We start from the raw sequence: 26,800 nt of genomic DNA on the forward strand, positions 1-26,800 counted from the left end.
CAGACACTCCTTCCTGCTTCTAAATTTTTAGATCTGAATGGAATTAAATTAATACTTGCTGCTTTCACTTTCAATCTTAGTATAAATTCGTTCGCAGCCTTGCAGCGGCACTTGGAGTTGTTTATCCAGCCAGATCAGCAGGATCACCAAGGTGGCGATTCATCTCTCAACTAACTAATATGTCTAGTCCCGAGCTACAGCAGCTTGCCCTTGAGCTTTCAACTGCCCAGAATGAGACTAAGAAAAAGGTCTTTGTGATCTACACTGGAGGAACAATCGGCATGAAGGAACAAGAAGATGGTAAGAAAGTTGTACTTCGGAAACAGACCCACGGATGCCGGCACAGGTTAAAGTGGATTGGAGAGATTGAGTTAAATCTGTTCTGCCCTTTGCTTTGTCTTACTGCTGCACTTGCTCTGCTCAGAGTTCATGCTCTTCTCCCACTTATGCGCAGATGTGTCAAAATTAGTTTGCTCGCCGATAGCGATTATTGGAATTTTGCACAATTCTCAATAAATATTTAAAGAAATGAATAGGTTGGTGGCCGCTTTCTCTGTGCGATTCATTCGTTCTTCTCACTACGTATATTTTGTAACAAAATTATACAAATGCAAGTTGTTGTTGTTGCTTCTCAACAACACTGCCGCCAAAAGCAGCCTTTGCGTCTTCCAAGGTAGACTTTTCTAACATTCTCCTGCTTGGCTGGCATCCTCACCTGCACCCTCCCACATAAACTACAATTCACCAATAACTTTTTTTTCCCCCCGTGTAAGGTTCTGAGCACACACCCATTACTGCCATTTCCTTTCCAAGATTTTCAGTATACAACAGATTATTTTTTTAATGATTGTTAATCATATCTTAAAATCTCTCTTGGTTTGGCACTTCCCTCACTGTCGCGGCCAGATTAAGGGATCTAGGGGTCCTAAGGCAGATCACATTTGGGGGTTCTTCGTTGCAAAACATGCAACAGCATCTTTTTAAAATGCTTTCTTCCATGACTTCATGGTTACAAACATGTCAACTACATGATCAAAACTTAGTGTACGCCTCAAATCATACCCAATAGACAGGATTGTGAGTGCACTCAACCTATCTTAGATCATTGTAGAGCTGAGTGAGTTTTTGATGAGACTCATCTTTGAGAGCAAGCATTCACTTTCACAGACTGTTATTTGTAGTGTTAAGACCATACAAAGAGCAAGTGCCACACTTGGAAATGTGAAGCTAACGGTAAATGCACAGGGTGTGGCTGCCTGTGCCGATGATAGCAGAACAGACAGGATTGTGAGTGCCTTTGATTTCAGCGTGCAGTGTAAAACCACTCAGGGCACTCCATTCCTGTACAGCTGCCAACTAACTGCAACATCCTGCTCTCTAGGAATAATCAAATGAATATTGTTGTCAATTAAACTCAATAAAATAACTTATAAGCTTTGAAATTAGATGTATTTTTGTTGCAAATTCGGATGACTAACCGCTTGAGTGCCAAAGTTTTAGCAAAACAGTATTATGGAAGAGCAATTTCCTTGTGGTAAATTTAGAAAATACTGCTGGCGAATGTCTTAGGGGCAGATGGAGATTTTCCAAGTACGCAAGACTGTTTGGCATGTGGTTTTCAGTGGAGTTGCTTCTAGATGCAAACTGCAAATATGAACTATATTGCATTTCTGTTAATTCAACATTGTTTTTTGATGAATTGCCCCAAGAAGAATATGTTGGATTCAAATGTATGACCAATCGTGGAACTAACCACTCCGTTGAAGCCTGGGATAAAAGGTGTAATAATAATAATAATAATCCTTGCATTTGATATAGCGCTTTTCACGTCGGGAGGACGTCCCAAAGCGCTTCACAGAACACAATGTAAAGTGAATTGACTATATTTGTGGGCGAACGCGGCAGCCAATTGCGCACAGCAATGCCCCACAAACAGTCTTAGATTGAAAATGACCAATTTATTATTGTTTGGGGTTTTTGGAGGGATTATTATTAGGCGTGTGGAGTAAGGAAACTTGCCCAAGGTTTCGCCCTGTGCCTGGAATTGAACGCCGGTCTCTCGCTTGCAAAGCGAGCGCTCTAACCACTGAGCTACAGGACTCCAAAAGTATTCCTATTCCACGTGTAGCAGAAAGACCACCAATTCTGCTTGCCCGAAATTTTGAATTAGAAACATATTAACAGAGGAACCAAGGTCACTCGTATTTTGTAAAGGGTTTACTTAATAAGGCAGAAAGTCATATAATTTTGCATTGGTTCTTTAAGCATAATAATAATAATCCTTGCATTTGATATAGCGCTTTTCACGTCTTCTAGACGTCCCAAAGCGCTTAGTCACATTAGGCAGGGTAATGATAAGACAATAGCGGCTGTTATGCTCACATATAGCAACATCACTGTAAGGATAATATCAAACTTCATAATCAGTAGGCAAACTTTTCTTGGGTCTCGTTTCTGTCTCTGGAACGCTGATAATAATGGCCGTTGAATCAAAGAACAGAAGTTCAATCTCTACAAGTTGTATTCTCGTATCTTTGCAGTCTGTTCTTCACTTTTGCTTTTTTCTGATGTTGATGGAATTGCTGGAACCCTTGACCAGTCGAGGTTGAGTGGCTGGAGTCGCAGGGTGAGGGAAGAAAAAGATGTAGTCGCTCTCACCAGTTCGGACCGAATACCAGGAATGACCAGCTCTGACTGAACGAAGTGTAGTTTGGCTTGTAGCATTATCCTTTTTTGTTCTAACACCAAGATGGTCCGTGTGAATTTGCACGTTCTCACCCGCTTAATAGTTGCTTAAGCAGGCTATGACTGCCCTTGGTTGTGCGTACTCTTGAGCTGCTTCCGATTAAAACAATGCAGCACTGTTCAATAATTAGCAAGAGCTGCAGCTGTGGTAAACACACTTCTGAACCAATTTAACTCTTCAAGGCACAACATACTGACATTTTCCCAAAACATTTTGTGTAGAAAACCCAACTACCCTGTAACATAACAACTTTTAAGAGAGTTAAAAGTAGAGTAGAGTTGATGTAGAGTTCTACAATTCAGTTGAATTTAATTAGGACCATACTCCGTACCCCTCTCTCACCATTCTGGCCAGGATAATAATAATAATAATAATCCTTGCATTTGATATAGTGCTTTTCACGTCGGGAGGACCTCCCAAAGCGCTTCACAGAACACACTGTAAGGCGAATTGACTGTATATTTGTGGACGAACGCTGCAGCCAATTGCGCACAGCAATGTCCCACAAACAGTCGTAGATTGAAAATGACCAATTTATTATTGTTTTTGTAGGGATTATTATTAGGCGTGTGGAGTAAGGAAACTTGCCCAAGGTTTCACCCTGACCTGCCTGGAATTGAACCCAGGTGTCTTGCTTGCAAGGCAAGTGCTCTAACCACTGAGCTACAGGACTCCACTGGAGTTGAAAAATTTGTACCAGTCTTCACTTTTTACTCCTAACTTTTTAATTTTTAACTTTACTTTGGAATAGGAATACTTTTGGAGTCCTGTAGCTCAGTGGTTAGAGCACTCGCTTGGCAAGCGAGAGACCTGAGTTCAATTCCAGGCACAGGGCGAAACCTTGGGCAAGTTTCCTTACTCCACACAGAGCCTAATAATAATCCCTCCAAAACCAAAAACAATAATAAATTGGTCATTTTCAATCTAAGACTGTTTGTGGGGCATTGCTGTGCGCAATTGGCTGCCGCGTTCACCCACAAATATACAGTCAATTCACTTTACATTGTGTTCTGTGAAGCGTTTTGGGACGTCCTCCCGACGTGAAAAGCGCTATATCAAATGCAAGGATTATTATTATTATTACTTCATTAGTGAATACTTAAGATGACTGTCTTAATGAATTCTCTTCATCTTGAAATCTTCAATTAGGTGACCTTAAAATGTCTTTTCCAAAGAAAATTCTCTCGACTTTCCTTAAACGTTCAAATCCTGAAAGTAAGCTCCATTCTGATAACTTCCACAAAAGTTTAATTGCCAATTCATGCCAAATCTTCTTTGCTACTCGTCTCTATTTTCAAAGGTAATCATAGAATTATACAGCACAGAAGGAGGCCATTCGGCCTATCGTGTCTCTGCCGGCTCTTTGAAAAAACCTTTCCAATTCAATCCCACTCCATTGCGTTCTCCCTGCATACTTATCCTCCCCAAATAATTATCTACTTCTCTCTTAAAAGTTGTTATCGAATTGGCTTCCATCACCCTTTCAGGCAATGCGTTCCAGATCCGAACAACTCACTGTATGAAAAAATTTCTCCTCACCTCTGCTTCTTTTAACAATTATTTTAACTTGGTATCCTCAGGTTTACCACCCCACCCACCAGTGGGAATAATTTCCCCATGTTCACCCTATCGAATCCTCTCATAATTTTGAAAACTTCTTTTAAGTCTCCTATTAACCTTCTCTGCTCCAAAGAGAATAATCCCAGTTTCTCTAGCCTCCTTTGCACCCACTCCAATGTCTTAACATCTTTCCTAAAGTATGGTGCCAAAAACTGAACACAGTACTCTAGCTGAGGCCTAGCCAGTGTTTTATAAAGATTCCCGACTTTTGTATTCTTTGCCCCTATTTATAAAGCCCATTTTATCAGTCTGTCTCTGTCCATTTGCATTCTGCTATTGTCCTCCTCACTGTTTACTACTTTTCCTAGCTTACTTAATAAATAACTTCCTAAGATTAGGAGGATGGTGTCGTAATCCAAATGTGATCAAGGATTGCAAAGGATGCAAGAATTATTCTTAGAATTTTCTGTAGTACTGAAATTCAGAGTCTTAGATTGACAGTTTCTCAGATATCAGGTTTGGAGAGATGATTCTATCGTGTTTCATATTTAAGAATCAAACTTGTTAAAATGTGCAAGGCAGTGAAAGAAAATTGATCTGTGAGCCTGCAGTATGATTCTCACTTGTGCATTATACAAGAATCTAGATTTTGCTGCTGTACAAATATTTTTCCATACATATCCATTGCTTTTAGTCAATCATTATTGTGTTGATGCCTTTCTCTTTAGGACTTAAACCAGTACCAGGAGCACTTGTCCCATTCCTTCGAACGCAACCCAGCCTACATGATCCAAAATACCCTGAAAAGCTTCCTGAAAATACATTGGTTCTTCCGTAAGTATCGCATTAACTACAGAGTGAGTGAAATGTATTGAATTTGCAATGAACTATCAATTAATAAGCTGCTTTAAACAAACAATCTTGTGATGATGTCCTCACTGCACACCTTACATTATTCATTGTATGCTTTACACTCCAGAAAATTGACACGACTATACCCAGAGATCAATAATTTATACTTTAACATTGCACGCTGAACCTTCTTGTTATAAAAGTTAAGGTTACAGTGTAGTGTGAATTGATTATTATGATGTAAATATACGAATGTATAAACAGATGCAGATATCCAACTGGTAGGTTTCATTTACTATTTTAAGCCACTTGTTGACTTCGATATTACATAAGAACATAAGAAATGCTAGACGAAAACAGACCAAGGTCCATCTAGTTCGCCTTCCACCTTCTGGCAGTCACGTGCACATATATCCCAAACTACCTATGTACTATATCCCATAATGTATTTCCTAAAAGAAAACTATCTAATCTATGTTTCAAAGAATCAATATTTCCTGTTTCAACCATCTCTCTAAGAAAGCCTGTTCCACAGGTTCACTTTTCGCTCACTGAAATAGTGTTTGTGTGGAGTCGTTCTGAATTTACCCCCTTCAATCACCGGCTGTGTCCTCTGATTTTTACTATTCTCGACAAATTGAAATAGCCTGTCATGATATCTATTGTCTTGCCCCCTTAGAATCTACAGACAGCAATCATGTCGCCTCTCAATCTTCTCTTCTCCAGCATGAACAAGATGTTGTTATTGCTATTTAACACGTCAATTCCATGTGTTGCTGAACTACATGATTCCCTTACCGCTATCCCCATGGCTGTCGAGTGCCTGTTTTTTCAGTCTCACCACATTTAATTTCATTGGTGCTCTAATCTTAAGGCTTGACACACAGTAGATACCAGAAGCCTCTCCTGAATGATATGATGTATAACAGAGTTTTTGAGTGTATGGCCATTATTTTTTTAAATTAAAGGGATTAAGGGGTATGGGGATAGGGCAGGTAAATGGAATTAGGTTAGAAGATCAGCCATGATCTTATTAAATGGCGGGGCAGGCATGAGGGTCCGAATGGCCTACTCCTGCTAATATTTCTTATGTTCTTATACCGTAGACAACAGCCAAAACACACATTATAATCCATGGAAACGTGATTTGACTTGTTCGAGGTGTAATGCTTCAATAGTGGTTCCTTAGGACTCTGTACCAATCAGAGTGGCTACTGATATTGTAGCTATCACTATATATCAGGTACTTCCAAATCCTCACTCAAAGTAGTACCTTCCCACAGCAGCTGTCCTGAGCCTCAGAGGTTCCATGTCCATCTTTTGACAAAAGACGCCCTTTGCCTTGGTAATGGAGATTTTGCTGTAGTACACGCGGAAATCCAACAATGCTGGGTGATAGTTCCCTTTTTCAACATTCATGTGACACGTGTTGAAATTCAACTTGTATGTTACCAAAGACCAATTTAAATATCCACATCAAAGTTTAGCGCAGTCCAGTGAACCCAAGGTAACCCATAAGAATCATATGAAATCTTATGTTTTAAGTTGTGTAAATTTTCGTTACAATCAACCTTTAAATAGGCAAAGTAAAAATTCATCCAAATTTTAAAACAATAATATACCCAGCGATGAGGCATCTGTTTCTGTGTGCATCTCTCTCTCTGTCTGTGTGTATCTCAGTCTCCCTCTGTCTGTGTGTATCTCTGTGTCTGTCTGTCTTTTTTGTGTGTGTGGCCCTATGTGTCTCTGCTGTTGCATTTTTGAACTCTACCACACCTACTCTGTGTTATAGCCCTTATTTGAAGGGTATGTATTCACTTAACTGCAGACTCTTTGTTGTTTTTGTTGCTGTTTTATGCTTGAAAACTTCAGGTTGAAGAAATCCTGGGAGAGATGTCTCTTTTATCCATTGTTATAGCTAAAAGGCTTTTATTTCTCTGTTTTACAGTCTCTCTAGAATGAATATGAGGGTGATTTATACAGTGTCTGAATATGACCCACTTCTCGACTCCAGTAACATGAATGCAAAGGATTGGGCTAAAATTGCTAGCGATATACAGGTTGGTTAAAGCTCAAGTCAAGAATCAATAAGTATAAGATTATAGTTACTTTAGTACATGAGCTGAAAGATCACTTTGAATTAATGCCACACCGACCCTTCTTGGTAACTAGTTCCAGTCGTTAATTATCCTCTGGGTAAAACAACTTCCTGGTGTGTGTGCCCTATGCCCTCTTATTCTATTACTGTTGTGTTTTTGTAATTGTGCTTACTGAGAAATGCACTGTTCCTGATCTATAAATACCATGGAAAAGAGTATTTTAGATGAAAGCAATGTTACAAATTGGAGCATAATATATCTCAGCATAAATCTATATATAAATACTGGAAGTAAAAATGTCTTGTGTTTCTAAAATTTAATTCTAGACAACCATTAAAGAAATGTCTGGAATTCTTAAGTGTTTTCTGAATAAATCTTCAAATGAATCTTTGTACTTTTAGAGTAAAATTATTATGAAAGCCTACAGCGGTTTCATACCAAGTATTCTTACAGCGCTGGTTTTATCAGACATTTTCTTTATCATCATTCAGCTGGTTCAAAGTGGTTGTATAATAATAATAATCCTTGCATTTGATATAAGACCTTATTATGCCTTTGAGACATCTCAAAACTCTTCATAGAATATATTGTACAGTGAATTAACTGTATATTTTACTAGTCTGATAGATACAAGAAGAATTCAGGGCTTGAATAAATACCTAGACAAGAGGATAATATTGAGCACACCATTCTTTGATGCTTGCTGTTCTCTAACCTTTTTTTGTTCTTTGTCTTAGAAAAACTATGGCAACTATGATGGTTTTGTGGTTCTTCATGGTACAGATACCATGGCATACACCTCTTCAGCTCTTTCATTCATCTGCAAGGACCATCAAAAATCTATCGTTTTGACTGGCTCTCAGGTAACATGGAAATATTTTACACTTCAAGGTTTCAATGCTGTCTTATATTTGGTTGAGGATGGACCCAGGCTTGGCTGTGATGGTCCTCACGGTTAAATAGTATACTGATATTTAATGTTTCAAATATAGAGAGTAGCCCGTTGGAGAGGTAATGAAGGGATCGGGTGACCTGTAGGAAAAATATATCCAGCATAAGATCCATCACAAGAAGAGGAGGAAACTGTTAAGAAGATAGAATAATAGGTTTTTTACTACTCATTTGTTGGTGGAGTTATAATAACAATACTAATAATCCTTGCATTTGATTTAGCGCCTTACACGTCTTTGAGTCGTCTCAAAGCGCTTCACAAAATATACTGTAAAGCGGCGTGATTTTGTGGGCAATATAAGGCTGAGCTCCACAGACAGTCAATTCACTTTACAGTAAACTCTGTGAAGCTTTGAGATATCTCGAAGATGTGATAAGACGCTATATCAAATGCAAGGATTATTATTATTATTCAACAGTAACACATACATGCAACTGAAACATCACCCAGCAAGTGCACTGGATAATGGTGATTGTTCAGTGAAACAACCACTGGCAGAGTTTAAATAGGAATTCACAAGAATAAAGTGTCCAAAATATACTTGTTGCAATTCCACTTTTTTTGAAAATAAGAGTAGTTGGTCTGAGAAGCAACTGTTGTTTTGATGTGGATTATCACAAATGTAAAAGCACAAACGTAAAATCTCAAATGAATAATCAAGGTAAGAACTTTCTTAACAAAAAGAAAATCAACCATGTGAACATTGCAACATTTATCTTCTGGACTAGAAGCTAATGTTGACCACTGGCTATAATTACCAGTCCTGTCAGACCAGTCTTGGTAGCGTGTTTTAGCCTTAGCTGCCCCAAAGGGCATCTTTAACTGTTTCTGTCTGCCTGCATTGGTAGATGAAGGAGCAGATAGAAAGAAACCTTCTGTTAGGCTGATTGAGGAACAGCATTGCATTTACATCTTTGCATTCAAAGAAACAGAAATTGAGTCATCTTGCTGAGGAAAAGTCAACAATTTTTAGTTGGAGGAACTAAAAATGACTAATAATGAGAGAAAAGAGTGAAGTTGGGTAGCAATGGTTCATTCTGGGACCTTGGAAAGAAAGGGAAGGTTGGAGATGGAACAGTAGTTTAAGAAGAGAGATGGGTCAATGTAAGGTTTTATCTGTTAGTTGAGAGGCCAAGAGGTGGAGCTGGAGTTAAGAAGAGGAATAGGGATTATTAACCACAAAACGTGTGTATCTTTCGTCCGTTTATTCAAAGGGTCCCCGAAATGTTGGCATAAGTGGGCAGGACTGTATTACAGGTAGACCAGAAGGAAATCTTGCCACTCTTTGTGGAGGGTGCAGACAGAAACATATTCCCTCTATTAGCCTGGTTGAGGAACAGCATTTATAGCTTTAGTACTGGCAAGAAAGAACAAATGAGTCATCTTATCATGAGTTGAAGGAACTGAAAATAGCTCATGTGCATCACATATTGTGGATAGACCAGATGGAATTCTTAACTCTGTCTGTAATCGGTCACTCATTAGACAGACAGGGTGAATTTATGAAATAACGGTACCCTCTTGTTCTGTATGTGTGTGTGTATATCTTTCTCTTATGTCTCTCACTCTTAGTCCATCTGCTATGCGTGTCTCTCTGTTCTGTGGATGTGCTTTGTTCTCGCACATGGTTTCTGTGTTCTTGTTCTGTGTTGTATGTCTCATACTCACTTTGTGTGTTGCTTTCACACTTTCCCTTTGTGTGTCTGTCTTGTGTGCTCCACTGCCCTCTTCAGATCCTGCCTGTTTAGTGCTCTGCCTGAAGCTCCAACTGAGTCAGGCAAATCTCTGGTTGTTGAAAGACCTGAATTCTTCATGAAACAATACAGCTTTGATTTGGCAGGTTGGTCTTGTTTGGGCACAGCTATCTTTGCATTGTTGGAGGTGCCGTCCTTTGTTAAAGACCCTGTGGCACTTTAGGAAAAGGAAAGTGAGTTTCTCCCGGCATTCTTGTATCGGGTCAACAATAATAATAACAATAATAATAATAATCCTTGCATTTGATATAGCGCTTTTCACGTCTTCTCGACGTCTCAAAGCGCTTCACAGAATAATAATAATAATAATAATCCTTGCATTTGATATAGCGCTTTTCACGTCGGGAGGACGTCCCAAAGCGCTTCACAGAACACACTGTAAAGTGAATTGACTGTATATCTGTGGGCGAACGCGGCAGCCAATTGCGCACAGCAGTGACCCACAAACAGTCGTGTATTGAAAATGACCAATTTATTTTTGTTTTGGAGGGATTATTATTAGGCGTGTGGAGTAAGGAAACTTGAATTGAACCCAGGTGTCACACTTGCAAGGCGAGTGCTCTAACCACTGAGCTACAGGACTCCAGTTTCACCTGACACACATGCTTCTGAACACCACAGCAAACAAATATCAAAAAAAATTTAAAAAGGACAGGATTACTGTGAAATTGCATATTTGGCAAAAAACACTTCGCCATCGCGGGAACTATTTTGTCGTAGGGTTGGTCAGGATCGATGGTCGAAGCATCTGGTCTGGTCGCCTCTAATAATGCTTTCTGTCAGGACTCTGGCTTCTCCGGTGACCCAGCCTGCTGCTTCTCTTGCTCTTGGGAGGCCCTTGGACGAAGCCCCAGTCTATGCTGATCTGCTGGCCGGCAAGTTCCGTGCCGTTCAGCCACTCCATGGCCACCTGTGCCTCCTTTGTACATTTCATATTCCACCAACACATAACCCTTGAGATAGCCAATGCGTCGGTCCAAGTTCAAGTTGATATTCTTGATTTTCCCAAATTCAGCAAATCGGTCGTATACATCCTGCTCTGTGGCTTCTTCATGGACGCCTGTCACAAACAGGATCCAACCCTACATGGATCTCTGAGATCCTGGTTCATTACCATCCTGCTCAACGGAGTCAAAGTCTTCATGCATTCGGGACCTGGCCCCTTTGTCGGAACCAAAGCCTCTGCCCTTCCACTTCTTTGTCTTTTCCTTCAGCTTGTGGATACCTTGTCGTCCATGATGAAATTCTTGGCTCTTGCCTCGTGAAGGTCCAGTATGTCCGCCATCTTGTCTCTGCTGCTCATATAATAATAGCAATAATAATTCACTTCATGGCTGTTTGTGGGACATTGCTGTGCACAAATTGGCTACCATATTAACCTTCAAGAACACATTCACTGCACTTCACAGTAAATAAATAATCCTTACGTTTTTATATTTGATATTTAACCCTATGAAACATCTGCTGAGCCGCAGAAACATTCACAATAGACTTAATGTATATCTGCTGAGAAGGATGCAATCATGTAAGTATTTTATCAGTGGGGTGATGGTTCAGGAGTTTTCTGCTGAATGAAGCAATCCTCAAATAGCTTTAAGCAGCAAAACATCAGATTTCTGTGAATTTCCATTCAAAGACATGGGTTTGCCTGCAGGTGGTGCTAATGTGCTGTGTATATTTTAGAGAAAAGGCAGCAGTTTTCACATATTAAATATGATTGTTTATAGAGGAAGAATTAGGCCTTATTTGGTCTGGAGAGGCTTTTCAATATATTTGCTAAAACAGTGGTCCGATCATAGGTGTCTTGGTGGGGGATGAAACACGTTTGATAGAAGCAGCTGGAATACATGGTACAGTTGCTGCATTGTTTTGGGCTATTGATGGTGTCTGCTGAGGTTACTTCATTCAGTTCCATTTAATTTCCATGCTATCACCTACACTGTGTTTCCAAACACCCCAACCCCCAACCCCCTGAACAAGGAACAAAAAGCGTGGGGGTAAAAATTCAAAGGTGGCAAAAGAAATAAAATCAAAAGTGAAGGAAGAAAAAATATAGGTCTGGCAAACAAGGAACATGACCTTGATGCCTTACATTCACAGGTCACAAGTCACTAAGGATTGGGGATAATGCCAACCCCTAAACAGCATCAAGGAGTCCTTTTGAAGAGGTGAACTGCTCTTTGTAGCCTGAAGATCCCTCTAGTGAGCTTGTTAAATATTTTATTGAATCAACTCTGACCTAAAAAAACAGGCATTACAGAGCCAGACTATATCTACTGCTGGTCGGACTTTAACACCCATGTTGCTTGCTCAGGAAGCTGTCTAAACTGATCAGCCTCCATCTGTTTTCTCCCATTTTCATCTCTTCTCCCCAGAAGGCATCAAGTCAATCTGGAGCACTGTTACACCAACACTTTTCCACCAAATGAGCATCAGCCTCGTCAGTGGATTATTTTATTCTAAGCACTAAAAATAGCCAAGTCTTCACTATGGCAAATCGAAGTTGGAAAATCACTATTTTTAGTGATCAGCAAAAAACTTTACTTCACCATTGCCAAGACAGATCCTACCCTTGCTTGATGTCCACACACATACAATTTCAGCAGATAGTTCTCAAGAGCAGCAAAGCTGATCTGATTTTTTTCTCTTTCCGTAGCTTGCAGACATTGAAATCAGTTTTCTGCCCCAGCGCTGAAACCGGTTGACTCACCAAAGGCCAGGGATTGAAATGAGTGCCATAGCATGAGCTTTATTTCCCCTACTGACCTATCTATTGGAAAGCGCATTGCATTCATCACAGCATCAGGTGCCTGAGGAGATTGCAAATGCAATCTGACCAACTGCACCTAAAGCTGTTAGCTCATTGCACTATTTTCAGAAAGAAAATTATTTCTGTGAATTTCTTTGAACTAGAAGAAATGTAAAGACCTCCCTCTTGACCGCTGTGCTCCTGAATAAGAATGGCCTCCTTCTGTGCTGTATAATTCTATGATTCTGTGATAGTGCCTCCTGGTGGCCGATCGAGAGGATGACGCATGCAAGTAAATCAGTTGTTACTCAGCTGTGAGTAACAAAAGGGGTGAGGATAAACACACAGTCTCAGAAATAGAAGGGTGCATAGTTTCACTAGGAAATGTTCACAAAATGTGGAGATGTGAAAATCTGATAAACTATTATAATAATGCCCTTAATGTCTACCATCCGTCTCTATTTGTACAGTTTACGGTCACAAATGTGTGTCTTCTTTCAGGTGCCTATTTATGAGCCCAAAAATGATGCCCGTGATAACTTGCTCGGAGCACTGCTGATCGCCTCTCAGTTTCAGATACCTGAGGTGCGTGGAGTCTCTGTTTGAGTTCAGTCCTCTAACACTTTTCCTCTTTGGTAATTCACCCTCCATTTGTAATTAGGTTTTTGTGAATTTTCTGTTGCTTATATGACTGACTTCTGTTTAAATTATTTAGGTTACTCTGTACTTTAATCACAAACTATTCAGAGGAAATCGTGTGACAAAAGTGGATGCTACTAATTACGCTGCCTTTGATTCACCCAACTATCCTCCACTCCTCAATGCTGCCAAGGACTTTAAAGGTAAATTTCAAATAATAGATATTGTTTACTTCCCCCATGTGAGATGATTCATCTCGCTTCTCCGCCCCTCTTTGTTCACCGCTGAACAAAAGTTTGCGCAGAAGGGAATCTTTCAACTGGGAATTGAAAATGATATTGAGGAAAATAAATAAATAAAGCAGGTGAGAGGTCGGTGATGATCACATTGTCCTGTAGATGACTCCATGGGCCTGGAAGCTTTTCTCTTGTGTTTGTAAGTACAAGACCAGTTGGCAGTATTTTTAGTGGCAGCTCTTGTATTTAGCAGTTTTATGTTCATCAGGGTGAAGGATGTTAGTGCTGTGAAAGTGTGACCCCAATGCCAGAAATAACACAATTAGTCAGGTGTACAACATACTAGGTGCGGAGTAAATACTATAACTGCAGTACGATAACTTTATGATATTTTTCCTTTCTGCACATCCATTCTTCCATCCCCTCTGAGTGAGTTTACAAGTTTAGTAGATGGCTGAAACTTCCCCAAATAGTTCATACAGGTCTCTTATAATCAGCAAAGATATATAGGGAGTTTAGTTCCATTTGTTTGAGCTGGATTTGAATCTCTGTCCCATGAGTAAAAAGATTACTCATTATTAAAGAACCCATGACATTCCTTGAAAAGAGAAGGGAAGTTTCTCCTGGTGTCCAGGCCAACAATCCCCCAAATAATATTGGTCACTCACGTTTCTCTCACAAACAAGTCAATCCACTTTACAGTGTGTGTATATATAATATATATATCCTGTGAAGTGCTCTGAGACATCTCAACGACGTGAAAGGTGCTATATCAAATGCTAGGATTGTTATTATTACTATTATGCCACTACTTTGTCCAATGATATGTTCTCAAATTGCAAATATTTTCTTTCTGTATTTTAAATACCATAGCTTTGCTAAACTTCAGATACAATGTTTGCTTTCTATATAGTTGACTGGGACCTTGTCTGGGATTCAACTGCTGCAGAGAGTTTTGACATCAACACTGATCACATCCCAATTGTGAGGTTGCTGAAGTTTTTTCCTGGATTTGATGCTAACATGGTATATTTCATAATTTATGATGTTATATTGTTCTGTGATATAAGATTATAATATCAGCTTGTGTATTCAAACAGCAGTGTGTAAATGTATGGTACAGATGTTATTTTATGAGTATTTTATTGTTTATTTGCTGAGTTGAGCTAAATAATGTCAACTGACAAAGCAATTGGAGTGGGTACATTTGGCCTCCATACCTCATTAGTCTAAGCAGAGAAAACTAACTAGAGTACCAATTTCTGACTGGTGTCAGGTGATATCTTCTGAAATTGTATACCTGTACATATTTGACAGGATTGGGTTTGGCTGCAATTTGTACCCCATGGTCGATTAGCCTATCACCATTCACTGACCTCTGATTTGCAAGATTTGTGAGCTGAGCTTTTTTTTAAAAGGTTCATTAATTTTGTGACTGAACATTGCAGATATGGTGTCAACTTCCACATTATGTGGATGACACCCAACTCTACCTCTCTGCCTCCACCCTCGACTCCAGGACCACTGCTGTCCTGACAGAATGTCTGTCAGACATCAAGTCCTGGATGAGAACTAACTTTCTCTAGTTGAACGTCAACAAGACCGAGGCTCTCCTGATTGACTCCAGTCAGTGCCTCCACACCTCAGGTGCTGAAAGTATCACCATCCATGGATGCACATCTCACCTTGCTAAGCCAGTCCGGAAACTTGGTGTCTTGTTTGACCCCCAACTGTCCTTTCTATCCCACATCTGTGCCATGACTGATCTGCCTTCTCCCACCTCCACAACGTCACCCAACTCTGCCACTGCCTCATCTCTCAGGCTGTCGAGACCCTTATTCATGTGTTCATCACATCTAGGCCCGACTACGCCAACTCCCTGATTGTTGGCCTCACCATCTTTTTCCTGCATAAGGTGCAGATCATTCAGAACTCTGCAGCTTATGTCCTCTCGCACACCAGGCTCCGTGAACCCTATTACTCCCACCCTCGCCCAGCTCTGCTGGCACCCCATCCTCCAGAGGATAGAATTCAAAATCCTCATCCTTACCTTCAAAGCCCTCCACGGTCTTTCTTCTTCCTGACTCTGTGACCTGCTAACAACATATCGATCTGTCTGTTCCCTGCTCAGGAGGTTCCGGTCTGCTCCATGTCCCACCTCCTTGGGATGCACTATACAACTGTAATTAGGTGCTGTTGTTGTTGAGTACTTAATCAGCATTGATTTTTTTTTAAGAGGCTTGTTATTGCATTTTTTTTAACTCGTAAGTCTTAACTAACAAGGCTGCTGTATCACAGGTTTATACAATTTGTTCTCATATCGATCTCTTTACAGGTGAGAGCGGTTCTGTCTGTTCCGGCTGAATCGGTGAGAGCAGTTTCAGCTGAACTGGTGACAGAAGATCCAGCTGAACTGATGACAGACGGTCTGGCTGAACTGATGACAGAAGATCCGGCTGAACCGGCGACACACGTTCTGGTAAATAATAATTATAATAATAATCCTTGCATTTGCTGTAGTGCTTTTCACGTCGGGAGGACGTCCCAAAGCGCTTCACAGAACACACTGTAAAGTGAATTGACTGTATATTTGTGGGCGAACGCGGCAGCCAATTGCGCACAGCAATGTCCCACAAACAGTCGTGGATTGTAAATGACCAATTTATTATTGTTTTTCGTTTTGGAGGAATTATTAAAAGAGGTGAAAGGAGCTGTGGTGGAGTCTTTTGGAGCAGGTAATTCTCCAAATGATCCAAAGATACTGCAAGAATTCAAGCAGGCTGTTGATCGTGGAGTGCTGATCATGAACTGCACTCAGTGTTTGAAAGGGACTGTGACAATGGATTACAACACAGGACAGGTGAGTTACTGATTTAAAAGTTATCTAATTGAATTCAAAATGGTCTGTAATGATTCTAAATCCACAATATCATTAAGCAACTCCTTTATTCACTGCTCCCATTTCAGCCATAAATCCCCAACCCCAGGTGCTTCCCCTAAATCCTTCAAGTGCTCTGGGACACCACCCCAAGTGAAGGGCTCCATAGAAATGCACGATATGTTATTGGTCATACATGGAGTCCTGTAGCTCAGTGGTTAGAGCACTCGCCTCGCATGCAAGATACCTGAGTTCAATCCCTTCAAAAAAAAACAATTTGGTCCCGCAATCCACGACTGTTAGTGGGACCGTGCTGTGAGCAATTGGCTGCTGCGTTTCACCCACAAAATATACAGTCACTTTACAGTATATTCTGTGAAGCACTTTGAGATGCTCGAAGACATGGTAAGGTACAATATCAGATGCAAGTACTATTATTATACTTCCTACTCGAATCTCGTTGGTAATTCTTAACATGGTGACTTCAAGCATTAGTTATGAGATTTTTCAACAGGTTTCTTTAAATGAATGGAAATCTATCTGTAAACTTGAACAGATTATCCACTGACAGATTTACTTTGCTAGAACTGATAAGACCCCTTGGGGGGAAATCTCATTAAAAGCACACTTTGTCAAAGTGTGTGCTTGTAAGAGTAATTTCCCCCCCTTTCCCCCCATCCTCTCTCTCTCTCTCTCTCGCATGCATTAGCACAAATTACAGAGTTAACAATATTTTTGGTACTTATTGTTTCAAAAGAAATTAAAAATAACAAAAATAGACATGAAATGAAAGAATGTTACAAATGAATTTATTTTTTTCTGTTCCAAATATTTTCCCTATTGCTCTCCTCAAGTCATTGACATTCACTGAGGTTCAGTTCTACAGGCATGAAGAATTTGCCCGAGTTTCCGTTCTTCATGTCTAAGCCCAGACAATGAGTTTCAGTAGGCTATTTGGCCAAAGAGAGCATTACAGCCGAGGGAATCACGGGATAGTAAAACTCTTGCAATATCAGTGTTCTAACGTGTAACTTAAATAACTTGGATTCCTGCCTGACTGCTGTTAATTCATAGAAAGCTAACAGTTACCATGAAGGTAAATTCACACATTTATGTGCCCTTTCCCACTAATCTCACCAAACTGTGCTTGTTGCAGTATAATTGGCAGCCAAACTCTTTCCAAGTCTTTAATCTTGTGGACATTTTGATTTCAGCTTCTGGAGGAGCAAGGATTGATTCCTGGACGTGATATGACCCCTGAAGCTGCAATTGGAAAATTGTTCTATGTGCTGGGCAAGAAGGACTTGACACCAGAGGCGAGGCGTGAAGTATGGAGTAACCCTTTTCACAAGATTATAAGATTGGTTTAGATTCAGCCTATCTGATCTCATCCCTCCAGCTTACCCACCCTACCACTCTCCCATCTGTTTAATTGCAACAACAATAACTTGCATTTATATAGAGCCTTTCACGTGGGGTAGTGTCTTGGAGCACTTTACAGTGGCGGTGTCTAACACTGAGCCAGGAGGAGGGAGGAGGTGTCCGTATCAGGAAGGTCTTCAAGTGTGAAGGAGGTGACAAGGCGGAGGGATTGAGCGAGAGAGTTACAACGTTTGGGGGCATAGTGGGTTGAGAGCACGGCCGCTGATGGTGGAATGGAGAAGACGAGGGACAACAGGAATGTATTCCAATGTCCTGGTCTCAACCACCCTTTCTGGCAACCTGTTCCAATTATATTTTTAAATTATAACATGATATCCTGCCCCACTGCTTCAATCCACAACTATTTTTGAAATTCAACATTTTTACTACCATCCGTGGTCATCTCCAGAATGCATTTAACTTAGACTAGAAGGATTCTGATGCTAATTATTTTGAGTTCGTAAACTAGACAAGGGATTCCATGGAGAAGACACACTTTAACATAGAGTAAGGTAGTCTCTGATTTTCCTTCGAGTTTGAAAGAGCTATACAATTAATCCCACCTCCCTCACTCTTTCCCCAAAGCCTTGCAATTTTTCTTTTTCAAGTATATCTAATTCCATTTTGAACGTTAGTATTATTGAACTGCTTCCACTACCGACATCTATAAGATTGATCTTAAATGGGACAACTTAAATCATATTACTGAAGCTCATCATTCCATCCTTCTTTTCACCAGATGCTGAAAAGAAGCATAAGAGGAGAAATGACAATCGATCGAAAGATCTTCCAAGAACAGCAGTAATTCCTTCAAACAGTTTTCAAGGTTTTGAATGACAATTTTTAAGTTGTCTAGTTTAATCTCGCAGTGAAGTAAAGACTAATGCCAATTCTTTACAATTGATCAAGCTTTATTAATTCAAATTAGTAATCTTATGAAAAGAATACCGCAGAATATTGTTTATGCATCCAAGTACATTTCAAAATGATTGAGGCTGGCCAAATAAAATGTTGCAGAAGAGATGAAGGAGTATGTCCAATTTAATGTCCACCAAAAGGTATTCAGTTACTGCTGTCCGTTCAATCAACAAAAAGATATCCAGATACTGCAGTACTGTTACTTAATTTAAGAGCGTCAATAAAGTTGTTGACAGTCCTCTACGTTTTAAACTTGAGTTTCCTTCTTTAGAAGCTGGAATATGGTTCACAACTCCAAGTTCCAACTCCATCTCTTCTGATTTTCTTCCCGAATCAATCTCTCTTTATCCAGTTGGTAGATGCCCTTTCACTTACTTCATCTTTTCCAAGATGATTTCTCTGAAAATAAATGAAGTAAGCCCCCACACTCCTCAAGAGCTAATGATCTGGAGCAGGCTCTTTCTGCATGGGAAAATAATTGATAAGGAGAAAGAGAAATCAACCGCTTTTTGGGAGGATTCTGCCATCTTCCTGTTTCTTAGTCTTGCGTTAAGCAGATGTCCACAAATCCGTTCCTCCCTCTGAGCCCTCTTGTGTTCACATCTATGCTCAAGGACATGATTACTCAATCTCAGATGGAAGGATGACATCTACGCAGACACAGAACGAGGGAAAGTTATCAGAATCTGACCTCAGCCGGGGTCAAGCCAATATATCTTTACCTTTGCTAAGCTAATTGACACATGTACTTTCTCAGAGCCCCCAAGCCAATCATTAAAGCAAATAACCTTATGAAAAGACTATAGGCAGATTGCATTCTAATACTAAATATAGATTAATTAAAAACCTTTAAAAAATCAAGCATTACAATTATACTTTCAGATAATAACTAATACATTAATTACAGAATCCTTACAAATTGCAACCATGCAGGTGCACAGTTTAGAAGTTTGAAATGTCATGTTAAAAGACCAGTTATTTGACTGTTAATGCAAGTGAGTTCAAATGTTACAGAAACAATATTTTGTTTTAATCCTAATCAAGACCTTAAAGGTGTTTCTGAATCAAAAATTCAGGAATGTGCATTTGAAATATGAGGTAGTGCATCGTCCTGGTATGTTAAGGTTTTTCTGTCTTTTACTTGTTATCATGAATATTAAAAGCATTAAAAAAAATATATATGCGTTTTCCTTCAAACAATAAAATTTCATTTGTAAAGCGCCTTTCACGTCGGGAGGATGTCCCTAGGATCTGAACAGTCAGGGATCAGGACCCAAGCGTGGGGCGGCAGGGTTGGAATGACAGAGGGCAGAGAGGTAGGAGGGAGGCTGAAGGCACGGTCAAAAAGGAGGGTCTTGAGTTGTGCCTTGAAGGAGGCAAGGGAGGGAGCAAGATGCAGGGATTGTGTGAAGGAGTTCCAAACAGTAGGGGCAGAGAGGCTGAAAGCCCGGCCGTCGATGTTAGGGCGGGTTGGGAAGGAGACATAGACCATGCCAGAGCCTGCTGAACGGAGGGAGAGGACAGGTTGATAGGAGATTAGCAGGTCAGAGAGGTAGGAAGGTTCAAGGCCGTGAAGAGCCTTGAAAGTTAGGACAAGGATTTTGAATCCTTTGATGGATTTGGAGCCGGGCGAGGGTGGGGGTGATAGTGTCACGAAGCCTGGTGCGGAAGAGGACAGGAGCTGCAGTTCTGCATGATCTGCAGCTTGTGGAGGGAAGAGTTGGGGAGGCCGACAAGGAGGGCGTTTCCATAGTCGAGCCTTGAGTTGACAAATGCGTGTATGGGGGTTTCGACGGCCAGAGGTGGGGGAAGGCAGAGTTGGTCATGGTATGAATATGGGGGAGAAAGGACAGTTGAGGGTTGAACAAGACCCTCAGGTTCCTGACTGGCTTGGTACGGTGGAGTGTGCATCCGTGGATGCTGATGCTGCTAGTACCTGAAGTACAGAGGTGCTGGCACGAGAGAGTCAAGAGGGCCTCGGTCTTGCTGACATTCACCTGTAAAAAGTTGGCTCTCATACAGGTGATGAGAGAGGAGTGGGGAGTTAGGTTCAAAGATGTGGAGGGACGGATGGGTAGGGGTTAGAGTGTGGGGGTGAGACTGGGAGGGAATGGCGGTTTGGAGGGCAGAGGCAGCTGAATGGATGGATCCCCTCGATTTTGGACTCAAGGAAATCCAGCATCTCACAGTCAGCGTTTGAGGAGAGAATGGGCAAGGCAAGGGAGGTTGGACGGAGGTGCTGGTTGACGGTGGAGAATAGGAGCCTGGGGTTGTCCTTCACCTCCAAGATTATGTTGGATGGATGATTTGCCAGAGGTGAGGGAGGACTGGTACATTCTGATATGGTCCGTTAGATCAGATTTGAGTCAGGTGCATTCAACGTCTCGCACCTGACCCTTGAGGGAGCAGAGGTGGCTGGTGTACCAGAGTGAGTTTCGTGAGTAGAAGGCGGTTTGGGATGCAAGGGCATCAAGAGTGGTAAAGAGAGAGTTGTGGAGGAGAGTGAGCGAGAAGGATAAATTAGTGAGGGAGGTAGGCCGGGGGAGAGGGGTCCAGAGCAGCAGAGAGGGATCATGGGGAGATTTTTTTCCAGGGGCGGTAGTAGGTGGATGTGGGTTTTGGTGGTATTGGGGAGAGGGATTGAGGAGTTAAAGGAGATGAAATGGTGATCGGAGATAGCTTTGTTCTGTGATTGTGATATCTGAGACACTGAGGCCCCAGTTAATCACCAGCTTGAGTGGGTGGCAATGAACGTGGGCGGCAGAGTGAATGTGGAGGGGAGATACAGCAGTAGGGAGGGAAGTGAAGGTTGAAGTCGCTGAAGAGGCATTCAGAACAGAGGCAGAGGGAAGCTTGGAGATGTCAGATATGAAGGTGGGGAAGGGTTTTGGTGGGGGGTGGGGGACGATAAATGAGGAGAATTTTGAGGGAAAGATTGGAGGGGTGGTAGAGTGTAAGGTGTTCGAATGAGGGGAATGAACCAGAGAAGTAAGGGGATAGCACAAGTGAGGTCCTGGAGATGAAGCCAAGGTGGTTGGGAGGTGGGAAATGGTGGGAGGTATAGTCGAGTGGTGTAGCCTCAGTGAGGGGGAAGGTGATACCTGGGGTGATCCAGGTTTCAATGAGGGCCATGATGTCGATATTTTCATCGGCAAACGAGATGGACCTATCAAGCGATATGGAAAGACGGATCTCATTATAGGTTGTGATTGAAATCAGAATTTTCAGGCCACTTTGCAGTCCAGGTCTATCAGTTGCATTTGCCTACAAAATGCACAATCACTACATTCTATAGTAAATCCTGTGAAACATTGAGACGTCCTCGGTATCAACATCATTATTCAACATTCACAAAACATCATACATTACAATGAGAAATACATTAAATCCATGCAAAAGAGAAGGTTAAGCCAAATCTAAGATTCTGATTGTCGGAACAACAATCTGAGTCTCAGTGAAACCTCTATGAAATACTACACTAAGCCTCTATATGGTGCTAGTTTAAATATTTGTTTGGGAAGAAATTCAGAGGTTGCAGGAACAAGTGTAGACTTAGGTTAATAAATACTCTAAAAATTCAAATGGTTTAGGTGTTTGAGGGACCTGGGAAAAGGTTGTCTTTTGACAGGGTTAAATAGTGGAGATTTAGGAATAGATGAATACTTTGAAGTTTTGGCTAGATTACTTTTGTGAACAAATGGAGTCTTTATACAAATGCGCCCAAGAAAATAGGTCAAATTCAGTAAAAGGAAAGGTTTTCACGGTTTAGGGAAGGAGCAGGATTGAAAGATCAGACTTTTGCTCATTTTATGCACTCTTATGTGCTGGCATTTGAATGGAAAAGAGGAATTAATAGTGATTGCAACTTAGTTCATATGTAACTCTGTGGACAGTTGTTCCACCATTTGTAATAGAAACTGGTGAAATGAAAATGTTCAAAACCAGTTACTTAGCAACAGTTTTCAGTGCACCAAATGGTTCAGAAAATACAGAGCACTGAATGAGCCTCTGTTTTATTTTGTTACATGATTTTAACTTTAGTTACAGTGCATTTTATTCCTCTGCTTATCTCTCTTTACAGCAAATGTGAATTTGAAATTCAGCAAAGGTAAACAATGTTGAACAGAAGTGTAATTTGCAGTGTCAGGATTACAGTGGACAGATCTTACTCCACGTGGCAATTTCTGAGGGCTATTTGCCCATTTTTGATTACCAGCTCAACAAATGAGTTAAGGTGAACACCGAGGATCGTTTTGGCAACACACCACTGAAGGCTGCCTTGATGTTCAGGTAAACAAACTTGGTATTGAAAAAATTAAACCAAAGTTGCATCTACAATAAAACAGCTAAGTTTTAGAGAAGACTACAGTGTGCAGGTAATAAAGGAATTAGTCTCAGAGACCTTTTCAGGTCAGCCAGAAAGCTATTTTAGGTTTTCGGTAACTAATTATTTAGTATAAGCTGCTCTCCTTCCTGCACAGTTGCACCTGCATTCTTTTCTCACAGCTTCAATTTGTCTTCAATTATGAAAGTGAAATTGGTAAAAGAGCCTCAGCATAGCACATAGACTTGGTTGGGACTGTGAAGTCTCCTGTAGTCAATTCATCTCATAGCTTTGTCGCCAAAAGAAGATATCAGGAAGATAGTACCACTATTTATACACCTGGAATTTAGGCACTCCAAATGTGGCCATCAGGGGTGTGGACTTGCACACTAACCATTCCTTGTAAAAATATGCAGATTATCTAGTGACACATTAGAACAACAATCTACCCTCTCACCCTGCTAAAAACAATAAATCATCATAATCTTACGCACTGATTAATAGAAACAAGATGTGGCAGAGCAAAGTTCCTGAGAGGCAGTCCTACACTACTGTACAGTTGTACACCTGAATTTCGGTAAGAATGAGGGTGGGAACGATTAGTTCAGATTCAAGCTTAAATATAACCAAACGTCAATTTACAGCGCAAACAGTAATGGGATTCAAATCTACAATGAGTCAGATTTATTAGTATCTGTTGAATTATTTGCCTTGACCCTCCTTATCAGATCTGATCTGAAGACAACAACAACAACAAATTACATTTACACAGCGGACATCCCAAGGCGCTGGACATTCAGGGATTTGGACCCAAGCCGGGCGTTGGGATCAGAAGGGTGGAAAGCAGGGAAGGTAGGGCTAGGAGGGTGACTGAAGGAGTGGTTAAAGTGAAGGGTCTTGAGATGGGCCTTGAAGCAGGCAAGGGGGGAGCAAGGCGAAGGGACCATGAGATAGAGTTCTGAAGGATGAGGGTATAGAGAACGACCTTGTTCTTCGACACCTCAATGGAACAACAACAACTTGCATTTATACAGCACTCTTCACGCAGGGTAGCGTCTGAAAACTTCACAGTGGCAGAGCTTGATACCTAGCAGGAGGTAACCGTAGGCATCTGGTCGAAGAGCAAGATCTTTCTCTCTACCCCACCCTTTGGAACTCCAACTCACAGTCCCTTCATTTCCCCCCTTGCCTACTTCAAGGCTTGACTCAAGACGCTCCTCTTCAATCGTAACTTCGGTCACCCGCTACAGGCTGCAGATCATCCAGGACTCTGCCTGAGCGGAGTAAGCAGGCAATTTGTTAGGGGTTTAGGAGGTCGCAGTGGTAGGGGGGAATCAAGGCCATGAAGGGCTTTGAAGGTGAGGACCAGGATCTTGAAATGTATCCTGTGTGTGATGGGAAGCCAGTGGAGTCGGGCGAGGATGGGGTTCGCGGAGGGTCTTGGTGTGGTTTAATTTATTTTAATGGGACAGAGAATACAGATCAACTATTGTATTCCCATACTATGGGAGCCAAACCTGAGAATGATCTGTTCAAATGTTAATTAAGCTATTCTAGCATGCTTAAAGACGCTAAGGAAACTGCTTTTTAATGTTTATAATTTTTAACCCTTATTGGGAAGGCATGCCGTCTGTTGCATTTTAATAGTATTAGATTTATTTATTTTGTATTTAGGCCCTCCAGTGCCAGATCTGCTGAATGCAGCAATCCGCACATTCTCTGATTTCTGGGGATCAGTGGAGTGCCAAAGCCAAGAAAAGATTCATCTTCCTGGTGAAGGATTGTGTACTCCTTGTGAAAGATTTCTCCACTGTGCACTGCACTTTGCGTGTGGACCTCAGTATACAGACTTCAAAGGGAGATCGTAATGTATGAGAAGTGCTAATCAGTGAAGGCTTTGCTGAACCAGCCGAGGAGTCTTATGAATCGAAGGTCTGATCATTGTTAATGTTTCAGCTGAGTATTAACAACTAATATTTACATTTTAAACTCTAACATGGGAAATATCCTAGAAGGACTGTGCTCAGTTCTGCTTCCTGCCAGTTAAAGGGTCACCCAAGCCTCAGATGTATTACCAAAAAGAGCAACAAGATTAATTCCCATTATTAGTTGCAGGAGCCCATTCTGCAAGTCAAATATTGATGGTTGTTTTCACTGTTTTTTTTAACATTGGAACATTTTATACCTAGGAAAGCCTTGAACAGTTAAAAACCAGGTTCCAGACCCGTCTCCAGGAGAATTCACGTTTAACTCAACAAAACTCACATGTAACTCAAACAACCAAAAAGAGGAAGACTGGAAGGTGATAAAGACAATAATGGAAAACTTCTCTTCTTCTAAACTGGGTCTTCCATCTTCCAAGGTAGGATTTCTTTACCTTCTCAATTGAAGCAAACTACTTTTTCATTTGTTCGGCAGATTCTCTTGCATGGTCCCATTAATCCATATGAAATCAGGTTTCAGATTCAGAAATGAGAAGTTTTTCCATTATATAGGTATTGGCAAATGGGATGCTGGACTATAATAATAATAATAATAATCCTTGCATTTGATATAGTGCTTTTCACGTCGGGAGGACGTCCCAAAGCGCTTCACAGAACACACTGTAAAGTGAATTGACTGTATATTTGTGGGCGAACGCGGCAGCCAATTGCGCAGAGCAATGTCCCACAAACAGTCGTAGATTGAAAATGACCAATTTATTATTGTTTTTGGTTTTGGAGGGATTATTATTAGGCTCTGTGTGGAGTAAGGAAACTTGCCCAAGGTTTCGCCCTGTGCCTGGAATTGAACTCAGGTCTCTCGCTTGCAAAGCGAGTGCTCTAACCACTGAGCTACAGGACTCCACAAATATGTGGCCAAATCAGTTGAGTTCAAATCCCAGACATCCTATACAATATGCTCTATATAGCTACATACATTTCTGGCTCCGACAATATAGGAGAAGTGGCCAGGCTGTGCAGAGGAGAGCAATGAAGATGATCCCCAGCATTAAAAGGATGAGCTATGAGAAAAGATTAGACAAGCTGGGAGTATGGAAGTATATAACATTTTAAATGTGATTGAAAAAATAAACCCAGAACTTACCAGGACAGTTGTTTCAGGCCAGGACACTGCAATCATTTAAAAAAAACACAGCTTGGCGTGGTGATGGGAAGACTGTCGTGTAGGTATTCTGGAGGGTCGAGATCAAATGGGCTGAAGGGTCTTCTTTGTCCAAAAGTTTTGATGCTCTTTGGAACTCCATCCCAGAGTCCCTCCAACTCATTCCTCCCTTTCCATATTCCAGGCCTGTTTCAGGACTTGCTTCTTTGACCCAGTCAGCAGTGTGAAGCGTTTGAGGCATCCTCCAGGCATGAAAGGCTCTACAGAAATGTTAATTGTATTGTTCTGTAATGTTCTTTTGGACATTTCTTCATTCTTACTTTCTCTGTAGAAATGTGTGGATTGAGAGAGAAAGTATAAGATGTTCACCAGAGGATGTTAGTTGCTGCATCTGTATCAGTAAATGCATCAGGTACTTGTATATAATTCTGTGAATGCAAAATAAATGTGGCTTCTGATATAGTCAGTTAATTTCATTAGCTTCCTACCATATAGTTATAGTGATTAGTAGTCAAGCAAAAAATTAATTTTGTAAGGGAATTGTGTGGTAAATATAATTTTTCTGG

The 26,800-nt window shown here is 40.9% G+C and overlaps 1 protein-coding gene and 1 pseudogene across 1 annotated transcript; one reads left to right on the plus strand and one right to left on the minus strand.

Annotated features, from left to right (window-relative positions):
- The first annotated feature begins 53 nt into the window (after positions 1-53).
- LOC103175298 (60 kDa lysophospholipase) lies at positions 54-19,043 on the plus strand. Its single transcript, XM_007888251.2, has 11 exons — positions 54-300; positions 5,035-5,140; positions 7,107-7,218; positions 7,995-8,120; positions 13,214-13,297; positions 13,428-13,554; positions 14,501-14,613; positions 15,923-16,066; positions 16,274-16,447; positions 17,680-17,793; positions 18,627-19,043. Exons 1-11 carry the CDS (start codon positions 180-182, stop codon positions 18,690-18,692), a joined length of 1,287 nt encoding a protein of 428 aa, XP_007886442.2. The 5' UTR covers positions 54-179; the 3' UTR covers positions 18,693-19,043.
- LOC103175297 lies at positions 10,683-26,230 on the minus strand (annotated as a pseudogene).
- Positions 26,231-26,800: the final 570 nt, after the last annotated feature.

Source organism: Callorhinchus milii, unplaced genomic scaffold (assembly GCF_018977255.1).
Source record: "Callorhinchus milii isolate IMCB2004 unplaced genomic scaffold, IMCB_Cmil_1.0 Scaffold9, whole genome shotgun sequence".
Lineage (NCBI taxonomy): Eukaryota > Metazoa > Chordata > Chondrichthyes > Chimaeriformes > Callorhinchidae > Callorhinchus > Callorhinchus milii.

Coding starts and splice junctions, on each gene's coding strand:
- LOC103175298 (XM_007888251.2), top strand. CDS start 180: ATGTCTAGTCCCGAGCTACAGCAGCTTGCCCTTGAGCTTTCAACTGCC. Junction 13,555..14,500: donor TGCTGCCAAGGACTTTAAAG/GTAAATTTCAAA, acceptor CTTTCTATATAG/TTGACTGGGACCTTGTCTGG. Junction 16,067..16,273: donor AACCGGCGACACACGTTCTG/GTAAATAATAAT, acceptor TTCGTTTTGGAG/GAATTATTAAAAGAGGTGAA.